Source organism: Triturus cristatus, chromosome 6 (assembly GCF_964204655.1).
Source record: "Triturus cristatus chromosome 6, aTriCri1.1, whole genome shotgun sequence".
Classification (NCBI taxonomy): Eukaryota; Metazoa; Chordata; class Amphibia; order Caudata; family Salamandridae; genus Triturus; species Triturus cristatus.
The window spans coordinates 156,188,446-156,212,451 of record NC_140589.1 but is presented as its reverse complement, the minus strand read 5'-3'; the positions used below and the strand labels follow the sequence as shown (position 1 = coordinate 156,212,451).

Below are 24,006 nucleotides of genomic sequence, written 5' to 3'. Positions count from 1 at the left end.
CCGACACGGTGGAGAAGGATGTTATGGTCCACGGTGTCGAATGCGGCCGACAGGTCCAGGAGTACAAGGGCTTGGGGGATCCCTGCGTCCGCATTACTCCTAAGCGTGTCCAGGACTGCGAAAATGACGGCCTCAGTGGAGTGAGCAGGTCTGAAGCCAGCTTGGTTGGGCTCAAGGTGGCAAGAAGATTCAATAAAATTAGACAGGCATCGGGTGACGTGGGCCTCCATTAATTTGGAAAAGTAGGGAAGGAGGGAGATGGGACGATAATTGGATGGTTCCGCGGGGTCGGCGCCAGGTTTTTTGAGGAGGGGCACTAGGATGGCCTCCTTGAGAGAGCTAGGAACGATGCCGCTGCTGAGTGAGCCATTCAGCAGGGTTAGGATACAATCAGGTAGATTGAGGCAGATATTCTGTAAGACAGATGGCGGACAGCAGTCGTTAGGGGAGCCAGATTTGATACGAGTAGCGAGTTCCGCTAATGAGATAGGGTTTAGAGCCGGAAGGTGGTAAGAGTCAGGGGGTTGTTGGAGGAGGTGTCCGAAGAGTATGGCTGGGATGGGGAAGGGATAGAGTTTTTAATTTTTATGATTTTTTCCACAAAGAAGAGGTTGAGAGTGTCACATGTTTCTTGAGTGGGGGTCTGGGCTGGGAGGGTTCTGTTGTCTGTGGTGAGTTCATTCATGACTTTGAACACCTCCTTTGATTTATTAACCGCAGACGAGATCCTATTGGAAAACTGTTCCGATTTTGCTAGGGTAATGGCAGTTTTGTATTCTTTGCGTGCAGCCATGTAAGACAACCTGGCTGAGTTAGAATAATCGCGTTTCCAGATTCGTTCCAGCTGGCGCGTTTTTAATTTGTGATGCTTGAGGTCATCAGAGAACCACCTATGAGAGTTATGATGCCTAGTGCGGGGGAATTTGGTAAGGGGGGCAAACTGGTCCATGGCTGACCTCAGCCAGGAACCGATGTCATTTTCTATAACGTCGATGTTATCAGTGGGATTAAAGACTGGGCGGGTGTCGGCCAGGGTAGTGAGAAAGCCCTGGGAATCATATGTGCTCCATTTCCGTGAGGAGCCACCAGCCATCAGAGGAGCAGGAATCCGGCCGACGACAGTGATGGAAGTGTCAACTAAATGATGGTCTGACCAGACGCAAGGGGATATTGCTGGCTGAGACAGAGCCAGATTGCAGGTCCAGATCTGGTCCAGGATATGGCCCTTGATATGAGTGGGACGGGTGACCTGTTGGATAAGGTTTAGGCTGTTGAGAGACTCAAAGAGCTCAATAGCATGGGGGCCGGCGTTGGTATTGTTAAACCAGTAGTTCAGGTCGCCGAAGAGGGCGAAACTGGAGTGTTGCGTTAGTAGATTGGATAGCTGTTCGCTCATGATGGTGGAGAAGGATGGCATAGGATGTGGAGGCCGGTATAAGAGGAGGAAGGTGAGGGCACCGGCGTCAGTTTCCAAGCTAACCAGCAAGTTGTCCACCTCTGGAAGGGGGAGGGAGTAAGAAGAAGTAGAGTTCAGGCGCTTAGATATGATGGCTGCCACCCCACCCCCGGGCCGGTCACCGGGGCGATCGGCGTGGAGGATGTAGTAGTCAGGGGGGAGGGCCACCAGAATATCTGGGAGGGATTCTGATGTTAACCAAGTTTCCGTTAGCAGGAGTATGTCAGGGTTGTTATTAGACAACAGGATGTAAATGTCCTCGTGGTGTTTTACCAAAGAGCGGGTGTTCAGATATGACACCCTGATGGAAGTGGCGTTCCTGGTCGGTTTAACTGTAGGAGTGCGTCCACATGGAGAGAGTAGAGCAGGTGTATACGCTGTGTGTATACGGTTGTGGGAACTAGGAGACACCGGGGGGGGCAAGATGCTGTAAGTCTTTGAGAGCTTGTGCTGAGTATGAGATGGGACGGCCAGCATGGGTTGCCCTAGGGCCGGGCCTGGCGCGGACGGGCGCAGACGGGCTTTCCTTTGGCGCGCCTTTGGCGCGCAAGCGGCGCGCCCGCTGCGCTCGTCCGCTGCGCGTCCGAAAGATGCACATGATTTATAGGTCTGGAAGGGCGGTGGCGGGGGGCGTGGCCTCTGAAGGGGGCGTGGCCTGCGGCCTCGCCGAGATGGCGGCAGGAAGAGATTGTTTGCTCTGGGGGCCTCGGCAGCGCTAGATCCACTGCGCGGAGCACAACCGGAGCAGAGTAAGTGACACGTGCAACAAGTTAAAGTGGCAATCAAATTATTCGTACATTTTTTTAAAAAGAAGTAAAAACGCTCTCGGCTTCCGCCTCAAGAGCTCGGTTCAGTCTTAATGCATGCAGTACCAGTGAGGTGCGTCTCTTGCAACAGGACCACAGCCGGGGAACTTCGTTTAAGACATTGCAATACCAAACCTCTTTTAATTTTATCCCAGAGGCCGTGTACATTCCACGTAATTAGTGATAGGGACTTCACCTGTGTGGTAGAGATCCACCCTCGTTCAGCTGGCTGCGAGTGTGGTGTTGCCATAATTGTTGGAATGTGCAATCGTTATAACGGATTCACGTGAGCAGTGCCATTGCCAACCCTCATTTGAGAATGTGTCATACCTGAGTGCCTGCGCATAAAATGCTAACAAAAGAAAACCTAACCATAACAACGTACCCATACCCTCCACCCCCCCTCCCTGCCTCCCTGCTAGACGGACTTAAAACTACCCGCCACCCCAACTTTGCAGAGCGCTTCATGCCCAATCCCTGTAACAGTACTTGCGTTTCGGGGGTGAGAAGTCCGAGGAACACCGTAGTCTATCCCCTCCTTGAAGACCATTGTTCTTTCAAACCTTACTGCAGCTGCCGTGCAGGTCCTACATTCGTGGATCCCGGCCCACCCTCCCATCAGATGTGGACGATCACAAGAATCAGATACCATCTGGTGGCGTGTCCATTACTTCGCTATTATCTCCCCTGATTCTGTCCTTGCCGATCTGCGTGATCCGTGTGAGCCATGGTTCCCTCTCTCAGTCTTTAACCTCCGACCTGTGCGTGTTGTCTTCTTCCCGCGCTCGTCCGTGATCCCTGGGGTCCTTCTCCACCCGTCGCTGCTGCTGGTGCCTCTCCGACCGCTTGTGTCCGTCCATTCGTCGCCACCCCTCGAGCCAGTCATGGGTCTCTTCAGGATGATCAAAAAAACAAGTTTTGCCATCGGCTACGACTCGCAACTTCGCTGGGAATAGCATGGAATAGGTAATTTCTCTGCGCCGAAGATCCTTTTTGATCTCCAAGAAGCTTCTGCGACGTTTGGTAACTGCAGCTGTGAAGTCCGGAAAAAAGGAGACCACAGAGTTTTGGATGCGAAGCGGCGGGGCCACTCTCGCTGTTTGCAGTATGGCATCCCGGTCACGAAAATTGAAAATTCGGGCCAGTACAGGCCTGGAAGGCGCCCCTGGCTTAGGCTTGCCGCCTGGCATCCTGTGCGCCCTTTCAACTGAGAAAAAGGTGGATAGCCCCCTCGGCTGGAGTCTTGTCTTAATGAGCTCCTCAACATATAGGTCCATGGCCGGGCCCCCTTCACTCTCGTGTATGCCCGTAATTCGGACGTAATTTCGGCTAGAGCGCCCTTCCTGATCGTCCAGCTTCGCCGCCATTATTTTATTTTCGGCCTCCAGGTGGTTAACTGTTTGAAGCAATGTGGCCGTGTCCCCAACCAGGGTTTTCGTTATTTGTTCCACTTCCGTGACCCTTGCGGTCATTTTCTGGAAATCAGCCCGCAGGAAAGATACATCCATAGAAATGGTGCCCACTGTGGATTGCACCTGAGTGAGAGCGGCCATAATGTCATTGAGCGTTACTTTATTCGCTCCCCCGTTGTCCGGTGCGTTTTCTTGCGAGTCTCTGCGGTCCGGCATAGCCGGTGATTCCTTTGCGTAGGCATATTTGTCCAGTTTGCCCTGGGTGTTCGCGCGCGGGCCCCTGTCCCCCATACTTACTTGGGGAACTCTACCTCGGTCAGTAGTCGCCGCCGCCAGCCGCGGGGTTTTCCTTCCCCGCGCGGCCTGTCGGGTTTCTCGCCGTGGAGTCACCTGATATGTGTTGAGGCAGAGGGCCACACCGTTCACAAACACGCGGGTCCCGGGGGCCACCACACACAGCCGATCGACCACCAACAGCCACCCCGGGTATGTAAGCAGTCAGCACATAGGTAGCAGTGAGCCAATCCAATAATCCCCAGTGCAGGGGGGCAGGTCTACAACCGGCTCCAGGCGCCAATTTGGTCAGCTCCTCCAGGCACCGGCGTGGTTCTAGTAATGGCGGTGGAAGGCTGCCCCGGGCCGCACCGTTTTCCCCTGGTGCCGTCGTTCAGAGCCCACGATCATTCGGGTGGCTCCCATCAGGAGGTTCAGGGCAGTTGGGGCTGTGTCCCTCAGAGAATGAGCATCTGCAGATGGGGCTCCCTGGTAGTGGAGGGCCTGGTCCCCGCCGGGCTCTCCAGTCCTCACCCAGCACTGGGCGGGCGCTCTCACCTCTCCCCCACGGTCCGCTCCTCTCAGTCAGCTGTTTCCGGAGCTCGGACCCGAGTCGATCCCAGGCGGGCAGCGACCCACCGCAGATCCCAGCAGCAGCCAGCAACAAGACCGCCCGGCTCCACAGTTGCGCTGCTGCTTGATCAATAGCCCGCGTCGCAGGCAGTACCCCAATGATCGCCCCACCGTGCCGTAGCCTCGTGGGGGGGGGATAGGAGAGAGATCAGTACGTCGTCCGCCGCCATTAGTGGCGGCCGCTGAGTCCGCCGACGGCGCCCCTCAAACCAACAGTAGAGCGCCGTCTGCCAGATCTGACATTCAGGCCAGTCCCCGGCTTCGACTGCACATCTAGACCGCCCTGCGTCGTCCGATCTCACTGGCGCTCCGGCGGCGGCTCACGCCCAGAGGGTGGACCGATTGGGACTCCGGTGTTTCCGATCTGTGTTGGTGGTCTTCAGGGTGCGATTTGTGCACGGATTATGTGGCAGATTGTTTGGGGAAGCAACTCTGTCCCTGGAGCTCCTCTAGGCTGCGGCCATCGTGATCGGCAGCAAGCCACGCCCCTGCTACTTGACATTTTTAAAGATTTTGAAAAACACACTCAGGGTTATCATGTCCTGACCAATTGGCTCTGCCCATACTTGTAGCCAGGGCTGGTAACTCAGTGGATTAATACATTAGCGCCAGGGATAAAAAAACAATCCTAGCTATCTCGTCAAGAATTTTCAATTCTATTAAGGATACATTATCCTGGGTGCTACAATATGCAGTGTTCTTTAACCTGCAAGGGTTTTTCTTTTTGCAGTTTTATATAGCGTAAACCAGACGTGAAGGTTTTGGAGCGCTTAACATGAGCCTCAGTTACATTACACAAGTACAAATCGACAATTTATCGAACTGCATTAAGAAGAACTTATTAAAAGTGTTATTTTTGTATAACTGGCTGGTAAGAGCGCATTGCATTGATCCGAGGGCAGGCTGCAAGGAAATGTCACTTCCTTTTAGTAAAACATTAAACATTAAACCAAACCCTGAAAAAAAACAAGCATTGGCATAGCCAATAGGTCTCGTCTTTGAGACCTGCTGCATAACTAAATACTTATAAGGGTCCCAAAGGCGAGACCTATTGGCTATGCCAATGCTTGTATGTACGGAAGCCTTTGTTTCTATTCACGTTCAGTGACTTGTGTCACTGAAAGCAGAACAATTTCTAACCAAACCTGCAAAACTCAAATAAATGAGCTAAGATGGGCGATGAAGGCGGAGATGTTGAAAGCCTGCAGAGAGGTACTATAAGTGAAATACAGGTGGCAACAGGCAGAAACCCCTTCGCGACCCTTACTAGCAGAAGAGGAAATCTAAGCGTCCTATTTGCTTTATTTTGCAGGGTGAGTGACTGCAGTATCTGTTATTAAATACTTTTTGGGAAGCACTCACTTCAATTTATAAATGCGTAGTTACACATACAATATGCGAAAGCCATGTGGTACATAGTAAATGCATCTTTTGTGCAGGCATTTTAACATAAACACATTTTTACTCAGCGCCTGGCCTTATGCTATTTACATCCAGGGATGGCTAGAAGGCATTACAATTCATCTAGTGCATTCTTATTGAGTGCCAATGTTCTTGCATCTATTTGAATAGAAGTGGCAGGCCTCGGTTAATGCCGCACTAAAAAGTAGCAGTCTGTTGCGCTGCCCGGTGAGTGCTACACGAAGCTATTTACCATGAGGAAATGAGGGTCTCGGCCTCCCGAACGCTGAGGAGCCATTGCACATTCCGATCACAGGCCCGCATTTTAAATACGCGTTCCCACAAACAATAAATGCAAAGTCAATAAATTACCCCCAGCATAAAAGGCACATCTTACCTCGTCCCTATGTCAGTGGTGGGGAACATTTTCACTCTTTCCTTGGTAGCTGTATCATGTCTCCCCCGAGGATTTATTGCGTGCAGATAAAAGCTTTGCAGGTCTGAAGTCACTGCTGAGGCACTCTTAGAATCTGCTGCCATGTCCCACAGTCCCACACACAGCGTTTCCCTTGTGGGAGCCAGCAGGGGCACCATCTGTTTGTAAGATAATTCCAAAGCTCGCTCCCGCAAGGGAAACGCCAACCGTGCATGCGTTGCAATTGAAAGCAATGCAAAGCGTGCACGTTTTTGGGCAAAAAAACGAATCGATTCCAAGAGGTCCCATCCTAAGCAGCGCATGAGACCTAAAAAGGGACACACTCCTCCCATTTCTATCTATTTTACTTGTATTCCTGTCCAAACACGGATTACAAACTTTCGAAATCAGTGCAGGTATTAAAAATCAGATGAGGCCTGGCTCCAAATTCTACAAAGGGCCATTACCAGGCTGCGGAAAGAAACTGGATTTATGGAGCGGAGCTTGCTCGCGACCAAGATGGCCGCTTGAGCCGAATGCTCCGTGCAGTCGTCATACAATCCTGAAATTATCCTGCAACTGTGTGGAGGTTATGTTTACCTGCTGTGAATTCCGAGCTCCTGAACCCGGCGGCGACATACTATAGCGATTCCGGCCGGCCCGGGACACCTGGGGCCGGAGATCTGACGTCCATGAAGTTGCGGCCTGTCCTAGCCTGAGACGCTGAGCTCGAGTGAGTACTGGAGGCGGAGACAGCGCGGGCCAATTGGGGCTGGTGACGGAGGGGTGCGTGCTTGGAGCTGACAGGCGCTGCCATGGTGTCCCCCTTGCCTGCGACTCGACAGGACACCTCTACTGTGGGCGCCCTTCCTCTGATGGCACCATCGAGGGCTGCGGCGAGGCACTGGGAGGCACGCGGTGCATTGAAGCGGGAGCGGAGCCTGAGAGATGAGAGACCCGGTGCAGCGGGTCCTGTGGTGAACGGCGGAGGCCGCGCACTGCGTGCAATTGCTCCGGTGGCCTCTCAGCAGTGCAGGTAGGCGGTTAGCCCCCCTGCCTTTAGAGACATATCTAGCGGGCCTGTTTCGGGAGAGACTGCTGCTGATACGCGGCCACCATTGTTTTCTTAAGAGCCTGGGGGCACTGTAGGTGGAGACTGTGTATACCACTGACTGCGGGGTAGCAGCTGAGGCACTAGTGAAGCAACCTGGGACACCCCCGGTCGGCTGGGCATTGTGGAAAACAGCAGGGGGCAGCACTATTTCTTGGGGGTCACTTATGCAGCTCGGACCCTATTGAAGAGCGACTGATCTGGGCCCAGACGGTGCCTCTACTCTCCTAGAGCTCTGCGGGGGACTTGGTCGAGGTGCCTCTGCGGATACCACCTAAGGTCCGGTGAGGTGCCTCGTGACACCAGTTGCGGTCTGGGGCGCGCCCTTTCTAGGGGTCCCCCCTGTGGCTGCGGTGGTGGAGTTCACGTGCCTTCCTCCGCATCTGAGCACGTGGGGGATGGACAGAAGAGATTGGCGAGAAGGCGCAGAGAGGTGACAGAAAGTTGACGAGTCAGCCTCCCACTCCGCTTCGTCACGAGAGCGGTGGTGACCTATGGAGACCCTGGTGAGAGCAGCTGTGGGGCACGTCCGAATTGCTGGTCGCTGAGGTGGGACCTAGGGAGGAACCCTGGAGGAGCTGTCTGTAGCGTCAGAGATTGTAGTGACAGAGCCCTGGAAGCCATCTGGGGGGGTCCCATGGTGAATTGAGAGGTGACGTGGATCATTTGCTGAGTCCTGTGATACCGGTTGCTGGGATCTCCGGTTGTTGCGGCAGACAAATTGCTGACTTTTTGAGGCCAACTGTACACGAACGACCGCAGCGGAGGCGGTGTGTACCCTGTGCTGTGGAGGAGCGATACCTGCTGATGTGGTGAAGGTGTGCGTTGGTCCCTGGGGAGCGGGCACTTGGCAGTTACGAGACCGGGTTTCTGCTTTCTTGTGCTGAGGTCACCCTGTGTGGAGATACCACTTGAGAGCACGACGGTGCCCCAGTACCGACAAGATGGGAAGAGTGGATAAGGCACAGCCTAAACTCTTGTTTAATCAAACGAGATCTAAATCCAGTGACGCAGCCTCTGAGAATGGCACAGGAGACCGACAGCAGCCAGATGTAGACGCAGGACAAGATCTACGCAGTCTGCTGATCAATATGGAAAAGAATTTGCAGGGGAGTATCACGTCACTCGGTGCCAAGATCGACGCGATGTCCTACAGGATGGACCGCAGGCCGGAACGAGTGGACAAACATGCGGAACGGCTGGATATGTCGGAGCGCAGGCTGACAGAGACAGAGGAGGCGCAGTCTGCCTTAGACACTGAGCATAAACAACTGGGCAGGGTTCTGAAACTCTTACAAGACAAAACAGAAGATTTGGAGGCGCGCTCTCAGCGCTGTAACTTGCGCATTACTGGCTTTCCGTAAAACACCCAAACACGCAACATGGAATTTTATGTCGAGTGGTTGCTCAAAACCCTTCTAGGGGAGGCTTCCTTCTCGGATATGTTTGTGGTAGAGAGAGCGCACCGGTCACTGGGGCTGAGGCCCTCCCCTGGTGCGGCATCTAGGCCGATAATCGCTAAGTTACTCAACTACAGCGACAGAGACGTTGCGTTGAGATTGGCTCGTGAGAAACAGCCGTTGCGACATGAGGGCTCACCGATATCACTGTTTCTGGACTTTACGGCACGGGTCCAGGAGGCCCGCCGATTGTTTGCACCACTTAAGAGACAGCTGCGAGACCAGGGGATGGACTACGCCATGCTCTACCCGGCAAGACTTAGAGTTAATAGGCAGGGACGATCCCACTTCTTTACTGATCCCAAAGCCCTACAGTCGGCTATGAAGGGGCGGGAAAAAGAACGGCGACACAGCCCGGAGAAACACCAGACGGCAGGCGCGACGAGTGGCTTGCTGGATGAACAAGACTGATGCTTTGAAGTTCTCCTGGTGTGCTAAGTACCATTTTATGGGCGGGTGGGAGAGAAGCGGGGGGATGTTGGGGGTCAGCTGTACGGCGCACGAGTCGTTTCTGGGATGGCCCTTGGAGGTCTGCTGCTGAAGTCCCTGGGTTCTGGCTTCTGTTGAGACACGAATACCTTGTTAATGTCCTGTGGGGGTAACGATACTAGGGTTGAGTGGTATGGTGAGCACCCCAGTGCTATGTGTTAGTTCTGCAGATGTTTGGCGGGAGGATGTGAAGCGATGATTAGTTGGCGGAGAGGCCTTTGTGTCCTCGATATATCTTGAATTGACACACAATGAGCAGAACTTTTCCCTGGGGAGCACTTATCCTTCTCCACCTCTTTCTTATTTAGCACCCTGATGGGGGTGTTGTGACGCAGTTGTACACTATACATGTGACAATGCACGGAGTGGGACTCTATGTTTTTTTTTTTTGATGATCGCTTCTGTTTGTCGTTTGAGCAACATCCACCCACGCGTGTATCACACTGGCAAATGTTACATCTGGTTGGGGGGTGGGGAAGGGTAGGTTTTGTTGGTGTGTGAGGTTGTACCGTGGCCAAGTTGGGGCTGGTCTGACATGGGAGGAGGGTGTGGGGGGTTTGTACAATGTATTATTGTTTCATGTGTTAGTGGGTTTATTTTCACAGGTTAGATATGCGCTGTTGTGGTTTTTGGACCATGTTTGGTCTGGTATGACAGGTATAGAGGGGGTCAGTATTGAGACTGACATATGCAATGCTTTCAGTGATGATTCCTATTGCTGTGCCGATATGCACAGGTGGATTTTGACATGCCATGTGCCCACTTGACAGTACACTCTGCCCCCTCATGAAGGATAGTACCGAACACAGCACAGATAATGGCCCGGATACGCTAGCAGTGCTCACGTGGAATGTGCGTGGGCTGAACGATTTCCAGAAGACTCGGAAGGTGCTAAGTTACCTACATAGACATAATGTTGACATAGCTCTCCTACAGGAGACGCACCTCCCGGTTGACGGCCCTGTATTGTGTACAAAGGGGCTGCGAGGACAAATACACACATCCGGTTTCACCACGCATGCTAGAGGGGTCTTGACGTGGGTTAACCCCAAGAGGGCCATACAACTGACGCCTTTGGAGACAGATAGGGAGGGGCGGTATGTGCTCACCAAATGTAGTGGTAAAGGTTTTGACATGTTCATCCTAAATGTTTATGGTCCTAATTATGACAATCCAGATTTTTATCGCAAACTGACCGAGCTTCCCTTCTTGCACCTTGGGACGCGGTTCCTGTGGGGTGGTGACTTTAATTTTGTTAGAAATCCAACAGTCGATAGGTCTGGTGGTCCGAACAGGCGCGTGTTGGATTCGGCTGGGGTAGTAGACTCTGCACTGATACGATTGGACATGTGCGATGTATGGCGCACTAGACATGCAGAACAAGGGGGCTTCACGCATTATTCTGCGTATCACAATGTGCATACTAGAATTGACTATTGGTTTGCATCCCGGCAGCTATTACCGCGTATACAGATATGCACGATTTTGCCACGCACATATTCTGACCATTCTCACCCTCCTGATGGTCCTTACTGCGCCTAAACCGCGGGTACCCCCTTTTCTGTGGCGCTTTCCGCCATACTCCCTTCTGGACACAGTCTTCAAAGAAGAAATGGCCATAGCAATAAAGACGTTTTTTGAAATAAACATAGGATCTGTGGACTCTTTCCAAACAGTCTGGGAAGCTTTTAAAGTGTATATCCGGGGAGTTGCCATTTCTAAACATGCGGGGGTCCTTAATTCGATACGTTCTAGACTGTCTGGGTTGGAACGTAAGCTCAAGAGGCTGGAGACCTCTTTGTTAGATGGCCCGGATGATGTATGTCAGGCTGCGCTGACGTAAGCTCTACTAGAATATAATGAGGAGACAGATGCGGAAGTTAAACATCTTGGAAAGTATGCCACTGCCCGCACTTATAGCGGGGGGGAGCGGCCGGGAGCGATACTAGTGTGGCTTCAAAGACGGAACCAAAATGCCTTTGCGATTCCGGAAATCAAAACGCCGGAATGGGACACTTTCCTGACCGACGCCCAGGTAGCAGAGAAATTCAGGGGTTATTACTCAGAATTGTATTCCTCAAGAGGTTGCTGCCCAGATGAACAAATCTTGGACTATTTAGAGCATATCAAGTTGCCATGGCTGTCTAATTGGCACCGGGAGTTACTGATGCATCCGATAGAGCACGATGAAATAACGCTTGCGCTCTCTGGTATGAGGGCGGGCGGTGCAACGGGAGGGGATGGTCTCACCGCTACCTTTAATAAGGCGTTCATCGACCTGTTGTTACCGCACCTTCACACATTGTTTGAGGATATGTGCACTTCTGGGGAGATGCCCCCTACGATGAGGGAGGCAGTCATAATTGCTATCCTTAAGCTGGGCAATCCACCAGAAGACTGCGCCTCCTATAGGCCTCTGTCTCTGATCAACGTAGATACAAAAAATGTTGTGAAACTGTTTGCCAATCGACTGCTGCCCCTGGTCACGACCCTGGTTGCTCCAGAACAGGCAGGCTTTGTACCTAGTTGAAGCTTAACCCCTTGCGTGCTCATGACGGAACCACGCCGTCATGAGCCACGGGCGGCGTGTGCTCATGACGGCGTGGTTCCGTCATGCTGCGGCCGTTGGCGGCCGCTCCTCCCACGCGGCACTAATTCTCTGCCAGTGCGGGCGAAATAGAGAGTGGGCGAAATCGTGACGGAACCACGCCGTCATGAGCACAGCTCGCCCGTGACTCATGACGGCGTGGTTCCGTCATGAGCATGGCGGCGCCGCGCTCACCCCTCACCCCCCCCAGCGCTGCGGCGGAGTTCGCGCCGCAGCGAAGGGGTTAATGTATAACCTGCGCACAGTCTTGCGGCCTTCCAACACACTAGACAGGAGGTGCCGGCGATAGCAGTATTTTTAGACACTGAAAAGTCGTTCGACTATGTCGAATGGCCCTTCTTAAGACACGTACTTGCTCGTATGGGCGTGGGTGAGGTATTCTTACAACTTATAGCAGTACTTTATCACTCACCCACAGCGCGCATTAAAATAGGAACGCTAGTTACAGCTCCTATACAGATATGCCGAGGTACGAGGCAGGGTTGCCCCTTATCCCCCATACTTCATGCATTGGTGGCGGAGCCCCTGGCGTGTGCACTCCGAGAATACCACAGCCACAGAGGTATTCGCTTCCCGAATTACCGACTGATAGTCTCTACATATGCGGACGACACACTGCTTTACGTTCGCGATCCGGACAACAATCTCTCACCAGTTTTGTGAGAGATAGTTCTATATGGTTCCTTATCCGGTCTTCGGGTTAACTGGCACAAATCAGTCATGTTCCCCCTAACTCCTGCCACGAAGTCCACTGAGCCTGAATATCCACTACAGTGGACTACAGAAGCGGTGCGATACTTGGGGATTAGACTGCATACTGACTCTGTGGTGGTTCTAAGGGAAAATTACGGGGTTGCAGTCTCTAAATTGGAAGAGGAGGTAGCGCGCTGGAATAACCTCCCCCTGTCATTGATGGGGAGGGTAGCCCTTATGAAAATGGTCGTATTGCCACGATTCCTTTTCCTGCTTGTAAACATCCCCATGGTCCTACCCCGTGTGCTTTTCCATCGCCTAAGAACCATATTGGTCCACTTGGCCTGGGCTGGCAAACAGCCGAGGGTAGCCTGGCAAACGTTGACGTTGCCCTACTCACGGGGAGGTCTGGGAGCGCCCGACTTGGAATTATACTACAGCGCAGCCCAAAACTCTCAAGCATACCATTGGATACACGCCCCGGATGACATTCCACATGTGCGCATAGAGTCAATAGTAGCAGACTCTAGACCGCTTCCGGCTCTGCTCTCTACTCCGCCTGATAGGCGCACGTGTATTTTACAGTCCCTCAACTCAGTTGCACATGCCTGGCAGCGTCTGCTGTCTCTCCAGGCAGGGAACTTACTAAACTCCCCAGTGGCCCGGCTTGAATGGTGCTATTGGCTGGCGCCATGCAGAGAGAAGGGCGTAATAGCAGCATTGCACACTCTTGGTATCCAGACTGTAGGTGACCTTTTTCATGATGGGACAGCGCGCGCGTGGTCGGACCTACTGAGTGATGAGTCCCCCCCCACTACTGGCTCAATTTCAATTTCATAGAATCCGACATGCACTAAAGGAACTGTTGGGTGACGATATGGAGGAACCCCCTGAGGTTTTGGCTTTGACGGCAGTTATTAAAGCAAAAACTCGAGCTAAGATGGTCTCTAGGATATATAATATCACTATGACAGCCAGGGGAGACAAGCCTAGGCTGGCCTGGCAACACGATTTACAAATCGATCTCCCGGATGACAAGTGGTTCTATTGCTGCATGAGCACCAAAAGGGTCTACTTGAATGGCCGGCACCGGCTGGTGCACTTCAAATTCCTCAATAGGGTGTACTATACCCCGGAACAACTTCACCGCTATGGACTGCGTGATGACCCCCGGTGCGAGAGATGCGGTACACAGGTTGCAGATTTTTTTCACTTAGCCTGGACGTGCCCGGGGAGTGCTCGATTCTGGGGGATGGTTTTCGCAGAACTCAACCGGATTACGGAGTTGTCATTGTCTCCCGACCCACTATTGGTGCTGATTGGGTACTCTAAACCCCTACCCAAAGCTGCTCGACGTCTGATTGACATGGCATTGTTACCCACGCCCACTATAGTACAGTGGACCAAACATATGATTTTTTTGCTGTACCCAGTCTGAAAACTATAGTGAGATGCTTCCACCACGCAACCGCCTGAAGAACTTCTGGGCCATATACAAGAGTGGGATGGCAAACTCGGTTGGAACTGACATAGGTGCAGACACCGGGGAGCAGTGGACAGACCCCCAAGGACAGATAAACACCCCACAGTGACTGATCACTATCTAAAGGTCCCCCCTTATACGATTTGGGCTCTGCGCTTGGTATTCTGGGGAAAGTTGTTGTCATGATGTACGGCGATGTGTATTTTGGGCACTGTTAATGACCTGTGCGATATTCCCGATCTGCAATTGCTGTTGAGTGCTGCTGCATGCAATTGACCAACACAGCAATGTAACTCATATGCATGATATGTCAATGTCTGATTGATTATGTTAAACATTTAATAAAAACATTAAAAAAAAAAAAAGAAACTGGATTTACGTTTTTGGGGGGATAAAGCTGATCGTATTGCACTGTTTCTAAAATGAATAGCAGTTCAGAGCAGCATGTAAACTACCAGCCCCCTGGGGGTCAGAGTAAAGTTGCAGCACACCCGAACAGCCTGACATAGAAGCACCCCCAGATGCAGCACTCTGATAACAGTGTGAGGGAGCATTAGTGGAGACAAGCAAGACATGCAGCTCCGTGAGAGTAACGTCCAGTGGCAGTGCGGCAGGGGCAGCATAAAGCAGGCGAAGCGCTATGGAACAACCTAAAATACCGCAGCAGCACCTTGGGATAGTGAAAGCTAGCCGCCCCCTGGCACTGCATGAAGTTGAAACTCTGTGAAGGCAGCTTACCATAGCAGCAACCTGGCAGCAGCAAAGAGCTGCACTACTGTTGGAAAAGCATAAAGCAGAAGCAGCCTGGGAGCAGTGAAAAGCAGCAGCACCTTGGGATAGTGAAAGCTAGCCGCCCCCTGGCACTGCATGAAGTTGAAACTCTGTGAAGGCTGCTTACCATAGCAGCAATCTGGCAGCAGCAAAGAGCTGCACTATTGTTGGAAAAGCATAAGTAGAAGCAGCCTGGGAGCAGTGAAAAGCAGCAGCACCTTGGGAGACTCAACCCCGGTTCCCCAGCTCCAAATTTGGCAGCTCAGGCCGTACGCCACATCATCTCTCTAATGAAATACAATTATTAAAATAAAGAGGATCGTATCGAAAAGCGTATGGTCAAGTTGCATATGAGCAGGGTTCTGCTGCAGAGTAGGTTGAGCTTCTTATGCATGCTTCTTTGGTTGTGAGGCTCAAGATCCTTTGCCCTCAGCCAGCCCTTGCTCTTTTGTACCCAACAGCACTGTGCTGTCCGAGGCATGCTGTTTTGTTTTTAGCGGTGCGTGCATTGGTTTGAAAAGTCCCAGAATGCAGATAGTTGTGTGCAAATCGAGGGCTGGCTGAAGTTGTCACGCGTGACACAAGGCCCTTTGGCAGCTGTGCACTCATGGTCCAGACTTTACATCCTCCGCGTCCACCCAGCGTTGGGTAATGCTGCCCTGTCTGTGGTGCAATCTCATGCGCAGGGGGGGAGCGTTGCCCTGCCAAATTCTCTGCTCTTGGGGGTGTGGGGGAAGGGAGGTTTAACGACAGTAATGCGTCGCTGTCTTTTATATAGCTTTTTGAGAAGCCCTGCAGATTCGTGAAGCCGCTGTCTCATTGGATCTCAAAACCTTGGAAGGATAACCCGCTGATGCTGTCAAGCGCGACAAAGAACCTATAGCACTGTACATGGAGCTCTGCAGCAGAGGCTTGTACCCGCTAAGCTGCGCAGTCAGCTATTTTATTTATTCTATTTTATGCATTTTTATATAGCGCAGACTTTACCCAAAGGTGTCAGGGCATTACGATAGAACCAAGTATGCTACATGAGGAGATATACAAACAATAGAACTAAGTACATCACATGAGAAGATTTACAAACTTACACACGGGATAGTTGAAAAAGTAAAATAAAATAAGAGGTGGCAATCACAACAAAAAAACACATACATTAGGATTAAGTTAGTACAGGCATAGAATACATATTTACAACATGGCAAGAACTTACAACATCAGGAGAATGCCAAGCGGCCTTGAGGGACATGAAAAGGGATGTATTAATTCTGGAAATGTCTTTGGAAGAGAAGAGGTTTGCTTTGAAGTCCGGGTAGAGGTGGTGGTACGGAGAAATGGAGGAAGCGAGTTCCAGATTCTAACTGCATTGCCTGAGAAGGATTGAGTCATCGATCTTTCTCTTTTGAAGGTAGGGGGCTCAAGCAGTAAGTTTTCAGCATTACATGAAGGTCTAGACTAGAGCCTCCAGAGATTTTACGTTTATTCGCCGGGTATCAAGGGGAGGAAGTGTGCAAGTCTTTGTGGGTGATGCAGGTAGTCTTGTAGATTGACCTTGCTTCGATGGGAAGCCATCAAAAAGAAAACAGTATGGGTGTGATGTGATAATTTCTTTTGGCCCCATAAACAAAACAAGCATTTACAATGCAACGGTCTCGGCATTGTTAAAGTTAGAGCTGTTGGCATTGCTCATGACATTCTTGTATGTTTTTGTTTTTAAAACATGTAAAGAAACAGCATTGTTATTTACAATGTCAATAGCTTAATCACTCTCCAATGCGAGACCTATTGCATTTGCACCCACACACAGAGCCACCCACACACAGAGCCACCCACACACACAGAGCCACCCACACACACAGAGCCACCCACACACACAGAGCCACCCACACACACACAGAGCCACCCACACAGAGCCACCTACACACACAGAGCCACCTACACACACAGAGCCGCCTACACACACAGAGCCACTCACATAGAGCAACCTACACACAGAGTTACCCCCACACAGAGCCACTCACACAGAGCCTCCCACCCACACACACAGAGCCAGTTATGGGGCTCTTTGTGCTATTATTGCAAGCTCTTCAATAAAAAGAATACAAAAAAAAGATATCTACTACCATTAGCATACAGGGCAACGATTTACGAGGAGGCCTTTGGGGTGCAAGGTAGCTCCACAAGGGGATGTCTCCTTATATGAAAGAAGACCAGAGGGCATCAATTGCAGAAATATGCAGGTCAGCCACCTTGTATACGCCATGTAGCTTTATTAACATGTACAGGATAATACAGGATTTGGAACTTAAAGATGTTTTTGGTCCCAATGTTCTTGCCTCTACCAAGTATTAAGGACAGTCTTATTTTTATTGTGTGGCATCCAATAAGTGTAACGATTTTAAACAACTGAATCAATAAAGTTGTTCACCCAGTCATTGTAATAAAGAATTTCAACATGCAACCTTAAGCTTCCTGTATTCTTGCTTTCCTATATCTCATTTTGTCATGGAGGGAAGCACGAGGTGGTAATGCCTCAATTACTTACTGGTAATTTATTTACTCCGAGCCCTGCTTCCTCACTTTCATCCATTTCCCTTCTTCCCACCCAGTCCATTCTGGGGCAACTGGTAAAGTGGCATCTTATGCCTTGGTATTAACAGGACAAGATAAGGGGGTGACTTTATTATGCCAAACTATGCTGGGATTGTGTCTATGGAGGCATACCTGCCTCATTCTGTAATAGATGGGAGCAAGACAGAATAATACATTTAGCCAAGGCTTTAAGTGAGATGAAAAACCTGACTTGTGATGATGCCAGAAGGCAAGTGGCGCAGAGCTGAGAACAAGTCTTTAAGTTCCAATTATTCACATTGGTCACTTGACAACACCCCCAATCAACAACACATAATGTCAGGGCAGGGTACCCGAGTCCCAGTTGGTACCAATAATACGCCTAACGCCTCGTCTTTGGTAGTAAGCGCTATATAAATGCAGGTGAAACACAGGTAAGGCTGCGGTCCCAGAGATGCAACAGTAGGCCCACCCCTCGCTCACCTGTAAGGCAGTGGCCTTCTGTAGCAGCTGCTCCTTGGCCGCTCTGTAGTCCGACAGCTTCTCCCGCAGCTCGGCGTGCTTGGGCTCCGCCAGCAATGCCTCGCTGAGGCAGATGTCATGCTGGCTGAGCAAGGTCAGTTTGTCCGGCCGGTAGAAAGTGGCGAGGCCCCGGCTAAGCCTCCTGCTGCCGGGTCGGCCCTTTACTGAGCTCTTTTCAAGTTAAAAGGGTTGTTATACGTGCAACAGTTTATTGTGGGAATGTGGTCAGGTCTGCAGTCAATTATTTTCCTGTTGTGTCTGATCGAATAGGGCGCAGTAAGATGAAGTGTGTTTTTGTGGAATAGTTACAATTTCTTTAGCGCACACCCAGAATCCGCATTGCTTCTTGGCTCTTTGATTGAGGTGTTATGGTTAGCTGGCACAGTGAATGGTTGAATGGGAGGGTCCAGTCATGACCCGCAGTGTAAACAATAGTAGATGCGTAAAAGTGTCGAGCTCTTTGACAGGGATACGACTCTCTGATCTGCCTGAGTTAAGCAGAAGTGCGTTGGTCTTGTGAGCTACGTTAGGTTCACATGTGTGACCTGCAGGTTACAGTGGCAAACTCAGCTCGCAGGGGCTAGGCACCTGCTACTGTCATATTGGGTGGGACTGGAACTTGTGGCTGCAAGGTTCACATAGATAGATGTATGGAGCAGGTGGTTTAACCGGTTAAAGAAGTGATCAGGCATTTCCTTGCCTGGCTCTGTGCAATATCACGGGACCTCCTTACCTGCACACGTTTGATGCGTTGGATACCTGGTCATAAGACACTGTTTATAGTGCTTACTAGCCTGCGTCTTCCAGGAGTTATGGGTTGTGATAACCCTAGCGGTATTCTGAGGTCCGGTATCTCTCCGGACACATTTTGAGAACTGTTTAAAGGGCCATCTTTTCTCTTGAGGCCAGAGAGAAGGGTTATGTCACTAACTCCCAGGACCGGAAGCCTCTCGACCTCCGCTCAGAAGGGAACCAGTGTCCCGGAAACTACCAGGCGCACGTCTGAGGCTAGCGCGGTGCAACCCGCCACTGTGACTCCCCGAAAACAACTCTTCGATACATTTGCTGCAAACGTCTTTCACCCGTTTTAGTGGCAGAATTCTTAGAGGTGGCGTCTCTGTGTATTATCTATACTAGCATCCTGTAATAGGCAGTTATTTTAACGTGGTAGCTTGCAGCTAATTATGGCACCCCACCACACAAGGCAGCGGCGGTTTCGGATTCGGGGGCGTGTTCCCCTGTTGCCATTGGCTGAAGGAGATAATCAGAAAAGTTGGAAAAAACACGCCCCCCGAATCCGAAAAGGACGGGGCCTGTTCGGAGTGACGAAGCTCTTCTCCAATGGCTGGCCAGTATTCAAGAGGCCAGCCAATGGAGAAGAGGGGAGAAGAGGGGCGGGTTCAAGCCCCTCTTCTCCAAGTCATTAAATCTCGGAGCGAGACTGCGCAAGCGCAGCCTTCGTGCCGAGACCTAATGAGCCACTGAATGGAGTACGGATTTAAGAGGGGAAATGTGGGATTTGGGGAGGCCAGCAAGGAGAGAATTGCAATAGTCCAACCTAGAGAGAACCACAGATTGGACCAAGGCTTTTAGGTCTTGCTCCGGAAAGAAACGTCATATCCCCCAAAGAAGGCGCAGTTGGTAATGTGCATTGTTTGCAATGGAATTGATGTGGGAGTGTAAATTGAGCCTTTTGTCAAGTATGACACCAAGAGATTTAGCACTGTCGACAACTATAGGTTTGTTGTTACATAAATTCAGCTTATCCATCCAAGATTGAACAGGAGGAGGAGAGAGTGAGGTAGCAAGAAGGAGAAATTAGTTTTGGAAGGATTCAGAATGAGTTGATGAGCTGACATCCAGTTTTGGATAGAGTTGAGAGTAGAGTTGAGGATTGAGATGTCTTGTGCGGAGGACACCTCAATCCTCAACTCTCATCAGCATAGAGGTGATAAAGTATCCCAGATTTACTTAGGAGATTTCCCAATGGTTCAAATTAAAGATTGAACAAAGTGGGTGCGGGGATTGATCCTTGAGGGACGCCTTGACCTACCGCCATTGAAGACGAAAGGCTGTTAGATATTTTAATCACTTGAGATCCATCCGAGAGGAATGAAGCAAACCATTTAAGCACTGTGCCTTCCAAGCCCATTCTCTGTTTTAAAGTGTTCAGAAGAGTGATGTGATTGACAGTGTTAAAGGCTGCAGAAAGGTCTAGAAGAATCAGAAGACAAGAATCCCCTGAATCAAGAACACGCAGGGCATCGTGGATCACTTGCAGCAGGGCTGTTTCAGTGCTGCAGTCTTGCATGAAACAAGATTGGTATTCGTTGAGAAGATTGTTATCCTTGATATGTATCTTTCTGTGATTTTCGCAAGAAAAGGGAGGTTGGTGATGGGGCGGAAGTTGTTGAGGTCATTCGCATCAGCTGAGGGTTTTTTAAGAAGTGGGGTAGCCTGACCTGTTTTAAGGGCAACAGGAAGGGAGCCTTGGCTGAGGAAGAGGTTAACCAGACTGGTCCAATAGGAAAGAGCGTGGGTGTAGAAGTCAATGGAGATGTCACTAGCTATAATAAGATGGGGTAGAATATTGTTCTAAATACAGACAGGCTTGTAATATACTATGTTGAGCAAGTGACAGTCTCATCCTTTGGTAACTATCATTAAGCGATAGTATTTACCATTTTTGCACTCGGGTTTTCAAACTACCGAATAGAAATAATAGCGCGATATCTGTATTACTCTACTGCCGCTCAAAATCTAAAATATGAGCATTAGCGCGTACTTTTGGATCGTTTTGGCATCTGATTGCAGGATGATGCATATCTACTTTCTTGCAATGAATACCGTAATCCTTGAACTTTATAATCACACGTTAGTATACAGCACCCTGAATCAAAAGCATATCGCGCACACAAGTATTTGACAAACCACGTGTCAATGCACCATATTATTGGCAGCACATGACAGCTGCATCACGGTGTTTTGTTCCTTGCCTTTTCTAAAACTACACAACAATGCTATAGACTGATGATTTATTAGCATAATGTGTCATAATATTGAACATTAAATGACTTAGAACATGCTTTTATAACTTACTAGTAAGAGCGATAGAAACACTCTGATTTTGTTGCTGCCATTGCTGTAGGCAATGGTTTTTCTATGGAGTGATAGCTAAACTGTTTATTCATCCGTGTCCCACTGTGTCTTGAACTGTTAGGTACACCACCAGCACATCTTTTTAATAGATAAGTGTCCATACTATATTTCATAGTTGTGTGACGCAATTTTATTGTTTCAGAGCGGGGCTCCCTTCCCTGAGTTGTAACCAGGTTGAGGTGGGTTAGCTTATCCTACAAATGCGGGTGAGTAGATAATAAAGGAGTACCCTTTTGGACTTAATAATGATATGTGACTAATTCGTCATCATAATCATGTACCATGTTGGGATCTATACACTATTTTGACCTGTTGCAAATTTTCTGTGTCTCATGTTTACAGATAAGTTCCAGTGATGCCGAATTATACACAGGATTACTGGTTTTGTTTCATTGTTTATTTCTTTTTCACATCCACAGCAGCAGCTTTGTTTATTAATTAGTGGTCCTGATGAAAGCCTGTATACTTTTATAGATTGCAAGGGCTGAAACATGTCGACCTTTTCATACATCTTAGCAGTTTGAATTTACACTGCTTTGCACTGCTTTTTAACCCTGCCAGTTCGGACGAGCTAATAAAGAATCTTTTCGTCCTTACTAGGTAGTTTTAAATTCACTTTCACTCACGTATCGCGCTGGACCCTCACGACACCTTATTACTCACATATGGGTTTTTAGCATCCTCAACAACTATTGACAATCAAAAAACATCCCAGAGCTCCTACCTCACAGTGAGGGAGTTGTAGCCGTCAGTGGGACTAGGTTTTCCCACTGGGAAGAGAAGCCCATATGATGAAGCATACCACCTATGGTGGGTGAGGGCATTCGTCTTAAAAGGGATTGCTCCCCCTTGGGGTTTTTTAGAGAGACGCAGATTCACCTCTTTCTTCTTTTCTCTTTTTTTCCCAAACTGGTTTCAGGCTAGCATAGACCCGAGAAGTTTTTTGTGTTATGACCTCAAGAGATGTAACATGAACAGTAATCTTTCCATCTTGATCTTTAACCGCATGTGCCCCAACGTCATCTAAGCTGGTTTGATATCTGAACCTGCAGATATGAAAAACAATCGTAAAATAATGCCTCACCATAAAGAAAGCTGAAACCAAAGTGTGGGTTAGAAGATAAAATAATATCAAATAGATAGCCATCATGGTAACAATACTAACAATATTCTCCATAATACACATTATTAATCATAACTTCGGGTGGAATAATCCTCGTCTCCGTTTCCTTAATAGAAGTGAAAATTCTTGACGCAATAGCTAGAATTTTGTTATTCTATGTCAGGACCGGAGGCTTCAGATTATGCTAGTTTAAAGATGTGCCACCACCAATGAAGCGTCATCGACAATCGGTTTGTGATAAAACACCTTTCAAGTGGAATCTGATGAACAATCTGCCGCTTCCATAATGTTCTCAAATCTAGAGCCCATGGAAAAAGCTTTAGACGCCATGGCACCTCAAACTGAATGGGCCCCAAAAGTGGCCACATCGATTCCCGCTTCCGCCAAAAGCCATGAGACCCAACGAGCCAGTGTTGCTGAGGTTACAGGACAAAAGGGTTTTTGCAGAGAAATAAGCAATTGACCTCCTGGATCTCTGCGAATTCATGGGTACAATTCTCATTAGCTCTAAGGCACCTTACTACACACAATTTATAGTTATCAGGAAAACTGGATAAGTCACAGTACATGAATCAGCGTTAGTTCATTTGGCTATTCAGAAAGAAACGGCTGATGGAGTAAATACCTGCTATATCCATAGCTTTCACGTCAGGAAACTTGCCTACAAGAAATAAGGCACAGAAGCAAGGTCAATTTAGCTGACAGGTGTTTCTTTGTAAGGCCCTCATTTGCTGGCCAAGCTCTTAATAACTGAAAGACCACATTTACATCCCACAAAACTGAATATTTCGATTGAGGGAGATGAACCAACTTGATACCCCTAAGGAGTTTACCAATTAACGAATGCTCTCTACCCATGGATGACCTGCAAAAATAGCAGACCAAAAATTATGAACTGTTCTATAGGCTAAACCTTCCAGGTTGTGATGCGTGGAGCGGAGATCTTTCAGAATTCCTCCACTTTTTGCAATGCATAGCCCGCGAATGGTGACTTTAAAAGCCTGTGAGTTAGGGTTAGATGAAAGCACCAGGATGATTTGAGAATGAGGATTGAGTGGATCTGAAAATGAATAGGACGCGGCAACATTAGAAGCTTTGTTCTATGTAGATATGCACACGTACTGTACTTAAACATAATTGTGAGTCGGGACGAGCTTTTCCCATATGTTTTTAACAACGGTGACCTGACCATGAGTCGATTGAATGTTCCTTAGAACAAGAGCACCTGGAGGTACCATGGGTCTGTGCAAGTGACAATTCAAATAGTGTAGAATTGTCTCTATTCGACAAAGCTACGGTATAAATTCATGAGAAACTAAACTTAATAATTGATTGAATAAAGTTTATAAATAAGTACGCGGGAAAAATAATTGATTGTTTTTAAGTTTTCTACTGCGAAGCAGAAGAAATATCAATATCGTCTTGAGAAATGAACAGATGGATTCAAAAACAACATCAATGTGTAAGAGACTTGTATATGCTTTTATTTCTAGTGGGTGACTACAAGACGGCACCCTAATTCACAAGACCCGCATGGTGCATAGTAGCACTACCCAGTAGGTGAGAACAGTGAACTACAGGGGTACCATGTATCACCTAGAATAATTTAACATTAAAACAAGA

At 49.3% G+C, this 24,006-nt stretch overlaps 1 protein-coding gene across 2 annotated transcripts in view; it reads right to left on the bottom strand.

Moving 5' to 3' along the window:
* Nucleotides 1-24,006, bottom strand: part of MIXL1 (Mix paired-like homeobox) — a 112,561-nt gene that overhangs the window by 15,630 nt on the left and 72,925 nt on the right. Inside the window, exon 1 of one of the 2 annotated variants that reach the window (XM_085610414.1) lies at nt 2,912-4,275. The exons of the other annotated variant lie outside the window; for it this stretch is intronic. Within the exon in view, the coding sequence (XP_085466540.1) occupies nt 2,912-2,930 (19 nt within the window). The 5' untranslated portion in view covers nt 2,931-4,275. Of the gene's footprint in view, nt 1-2,911; nt 4,276-24,006 lie in introns of those variants that run through there. 2 annotated transcript variants of the gene reach the window in all.